Source organism: Pongo abelii, chromosome 3 (assembly GCF_028885655.2).
Source record: "Pongo abelii isolate AG06213 chromosome 3, NHGRI_mPonAbe1-v2.0_pri, whole genome shotgun sequence".
NCBI classification, from domain to species: Eukaryota; Metazoa; Chordata; class Mammalia; order Primates; family Hominidae; genus Pongo; species Pongo abelii.
The window spans coordinates 103,888,588-103,893,136 of NC_071988.2; the positions used below are offsets into that span (position 1 = coordinate 103,888,588).

Below are 4,549 nucleotides of genomic sequence, written 5' to 3' on the forward strand. Positions count from 1 at the left end.
GATCAAATGAGAAAGGGGCTGGGTGCAGTGGCTCAAGCCTGTAATTCCAGTGCTTTGTGAGGCTGAGGTGGGAGGATCTCTTGAGGCCAGGAGTTCAAGGCCAGCATGGACAACATAATGAGGCCTTGTCTCTACAAACAATAAAAAATTAGCATGGTGCTATTCTTTTAGGTGTGGTAATGCATGCCTGCAGTACCAGCTGCTCAGAAGGCTGAAGAGGGAGGATCACTTGAGCCAAGGAGCTGGAAGCTGCGATGAGCTAAGATCACATCACTCCACTACATCCAGCCTGCGTGACAGAGTGAGACCCTATCTCAGAAAATTTTTTTTTTAATGAGACAAAATTATTTTATAGATTATATTTTCCAAGGTAGCAATTTAACTGTGGTTGTTATCCTTTTATAAAAGGGGTTTCTAATTTTGGAATGAAACAAATGAAAGAGAAATTCCACTAAAAATAACAGTGAAAGGAGAAAAAGGAGAAAACACACTCACCAAAATTTAGAAGTAGCTCACACAATATCATCGAATCTCAATACCACTTTAGATATTGGAGCATGATCACCAATTAGTCTTTCTAGTTGCTTTACTCGAACCTCTCTTTGAACACTGGCTCTATGGGAACAGTTGTCAAGGAAACCTGTACAGCGTGGCTCTTCTGACAGTTCATTCGGCGGGTCCCCGACTCCGCAGCATGGGTGTGTGGTGGGCTTTTCTGTAGCTTATTATAGTTTTATCTTGATTAATATGAACGATCATCAGTCACTTGGTGACTTGAAGAAATTTTTTTATAGCTTGTGGTGAAGAATTGAAAAAAACGTGGCTGTCATTTTGTTCTCCAACTGGATCTTAATTGATGTGCCTCCTAACAAAATTCACTAATATTGAGTACAATTTACCCCCCCCAGATACTTTTATATGTGGGTTTAAAATAACGTCCTACTAAAAGTGTGAGTCATAAATACTGCCTAGACTTTCAATTCTGTGAAGATGTGAATTGAGGTCTAAATATTATACATAGCCTCCATTTCCCTACAGATATCAACCTAAGACTCATGGATTAAGAGAATCCTCATCCTCTCTGTTTGAATCTTTAAATGCTTCAGCACAGCTTTCAGATTTTCCTTTGCTTAAGCCACTGTCTTCTAGTATAAGGGTTTTAAACAGATAATTTCTCATTTGTTTTGTTTAGGGAAAATCTGTGGTAGTCTATTATTTGGCTCTATTTTAAATTTAGCTATTCTCTAAAGTCACCATTTAAATGAAATGAGGCACTTGGAAAAATAATTTTGTTTCCAAAACCATAAGAAATTAGTAGATTATCTTTCCTAGCTCAGCAACTTGTACTAATACCCTTGAGCTATTAAATTCAAAGCCAAAACTAAATAGCTTTGTTTTCATTCCATCCATCCATTCTCCATTCTCCATCAATCCCATTCATTCACCCAACATTTACTTTGAGGAGCCTCTAGTAATAAAAGGTGTAACTTTAATGAAAGACCATGTGATAGATGAGGTTGAATTGACTACTGTATTAGTCAGGGTTCTCCAGAGGGACAAAACCAATAAGATATATGTATATATAAAAGGAAGTTTATTAGGAAGAATTGGCTCACACAATTACAAGGCAAAGTCCCATGACAGACTGTCTGCAAGCTGGGAAAGAGAGACGCCAGTAGTGGCTCAGTCCAAGTCCAAAAGCCTCAAAACCAGGGAAGCTGACAGTACAGTCGCCGGTCTGTGGCTTAAGGCCTGAGAGCCCTTGGGAAGCTGCTGGTGCAAGTCCCAGAGCCCAAAGGCTGAAGAACGTGGAGTCTGATGTCCAAGCACAGGAGGAGCACAAGTAAGCACCTGGCAGGGGAAGAAGAAAGAGCCAGAAGACTCAGCAAGCAAACCGATCCCACCTTCTCCCACCTACCTTGTTCTAGCCACACCGGCAGGCGATTGGATGGTGCCCACCCACACTGAGGGTAGGTCTTCTTCTCCCAGTCCACAGACTCATTTGTCAATCTCCTCTGGCAACAGCCTCAGGGACACCTAGAAACCATCCTTCACCAGCCATCCAGGCATACCTCTATCCAATCAACTTGATACCTCATATTAGCCATCACGACTATTCTATTTGAGCTTCCTAATGTTGTTAAGAAGCTACAATTATCCGGACATGCATGCATGTATACACACAAGCACGCATGCACGCACACACACACACATATACACACAGAGTATCCTTCTGCACCTTTTTAAACTGGATATTCACGCAGCTTATCTCAAGGTGACATCTTAGAAAGGTCTCAATCAAGATTGTGGAACGGCCCAAGAAAAGGCTGGCTGAATACCTGCCCACCAAGAGGTCTCGCTGGTTGGCATTTTGACATCACCATTCTCAGGTCTTGCCCTCAGTTCTGTAGGCTCAGAAACGTGACTCCATCAGTACTCCTGAGGAAAGATTCACAGTAGCCTTGCTCACAAGACACTGAAGAGAAAATCAATGGCTGGGGTGTTAATCACGATGAGAAACGCGACTGACACGTGGACTGTAATACTTAGTGGGTTCTCATCCTATAGGAGAAATCAAATTATAATGACAAGAGTGCATGCTGAGCATGAATAAGAGCAAGGGAAATGACAGTCCACATATCCACTGGTATTAGGTTCTGAGAGTCTGATGAGGGACATCTAGGATAGGAGTATGGCCCCTGGGACTGCAGAAGGAAGCCACGGGCTAGTGTACATACAACACACAGACAATACAAGATCCGCATAGCAGACCCTGTAGTTCATGTTGTCCACCTTCCCTCTGATGAATCTCCTTTTGTCTTTCCTTCTTTGGATACACTAATAACAGTTTTTTTTTTGTTGTTTTTTTTTTTTTTAGACTGAGTATTGCTCTGTCGCCCAGGCTGGAGTGCAGTGGCACGATATTGGCTCACTGCAAACTCCACCTCCCAGGTTCAAGAGATTCTTATGCCTCAGCCTCCCGAGTAGCTGGAACTACAGGCATGCGCCACCATGCCTGGCTAATTTTTGTATTTTTAGTAGAGATGGGGTCTCACCATGTTGGCCAGGCTGGTCTCAAACTCCTGAGCTCAAGTGATCCACCTGCCTTGGCCTCCTAAGGTGCTGGGATTACAGGCGTGAGCCACCACGCTCAGCCTGATACACTAATATCTTGCAGGGTGTCTATAGCAACTTTACATACAAATCTGGCCTGATTTCACCCAAAACTATTCCCTGATATTTGATTGAAAGAATCTTTTGGTTCCACCCTTGCATGATGCATTTCTATAGTTTGATTCTGAAAAGTGTTCCTTATTCCATGTTTGAGGGAGAGGGGTCCCTGACTCTGGCCCCGTTTACTGCTCACCCCTGAAGTCTTGGTTGCTTTTTAGATAATGCTCTTTCTCCTTTGCCTTCAGCAGACGTGTAAGTCCTTGTCCATACTCTGGATCTGTGCCAATTCCTACAGCTTCTTCTGGTTGGCCTCCAAAGCTCTGAATATTATCATCCAAAGAGAGAAACAGTGAGATCTGACGACATGCAGTTCTGTAATATCCTGTTGGTTACAATCAGTTCTGACATAAAGTATTTATGGGATAGATAAGATCAGTTCAAGATCATAAAGTATTGAAAGGTGGATATACTAGAGGTAGAGAAGAGGTTTCGGAGGATAAATCATGGCTTCCCCCTGTTCATTTCCCTTTGTCCAATGCCATTAATATGCATGTGATACCCAGAGAGTGAAAGATTTATTTCCCATTCAGCTTAATTACACAAACATTTATTCATTAAGCACCTATTGTCTGATACGTTCCATACCAGGCAGTCAGTGAAATGAGGAATTTGGAAAAATAATTTTGTTTCTAATACAGTAAGAAATTAGTAGTTCGACTTTCCTAGCTTGACAACTTTGTATTAATACCTGTGAGTTATTAGGTAGAATATAGAGATGAATGTGACATAGTCAAAAAGCTTGAGGTCTTCTGGAAGAGACAAAATATGTATTTATTCATTCAATAAATATTTATTGAGCATTTATTATGTACCTCCCACATTTTGCTCCAGCCGTATCAAACCCCTTGTCGTTCCCTGAGACCATTGCACTGTTGCATCTGCCTGCTGTTACCCTTCCTGAGAGAGTGAAAGAAGTAGGAGCAAATGGACTAGTTAATGAAGCAAGGACCTGGAGCCAATAGGATGCAGGCAATGAAGGACACAGGCAGGAAGGCAAGGGAGCCTCTGCTGAGACTGTAGGAAAGGCGTGTGGATGATCAGGGATGTAGGTAAACACAGTGGTGGTAGAAGGGCCACATGCGGAACACAGCGGGAGCGTTGGATCTGGGCCAGTTCTGCCCAACACAGCATTCCTCTAATGGGAAATTTTGGCTCAGGGACTCTCCAGAGACCTGACTGAGATTTTCTTGAACTTCTGCTGAGGTCTGAGGCTCTTCCCATTCAATCCCTCCTTCCCTTCCTGCTCTCCTTCCGCAGATGTAGACCTGCACCGTGGTTAAAGGCTTTTCCTAATTACTCCTGCTCCCTCACCCTT

The 4,549-nt window shown here is 42.8% G+C and overlaps 1 protein-coding gene across 1 annotated transcript; it reads right to left on the minus strand.

The window, feature by feature from the left end:
• Positions 1-1,612: 1,612 nt before the first annotated feature.
• On the minus strand, positions 1,613-2,370 carry LOC129058806 (putative uncharacterized protein encoded by LINC00575). Its single transcript, XM_054553487.1, has 2 exons — positions 2,340-2,370; positions 1,613-1,851 (listed from the first exon to the last, which is right to left on the minus strand). Exons 1-2 carry the CDS (start codon positions 2,368-2,370, stop codon positions 1,613-1,615), a joined length of 270 nt encoding a protein of 89 aa, XP_054409462.1.
• Between the last annotated feature and the right edge of the window lie 2,179 nt (positions 2,371-4,549).

Bases quoted from the DNA above. Each gene is read 5' to 3' on its own strand.
- LOC129058806 (XM_054553487.1), bottom strand. From the start codon at position 2,370: ATGCCAACCAGCGAGACCTCTTGGTGGGCAG. The intron at 1,852-2,339 runs GTATTCAGCCAG...TTCCCCTGCCAG, and splicing joins CGAGACCTCTTGGTGGGCAG to GTGCTTACTTGTGCTCCTCC.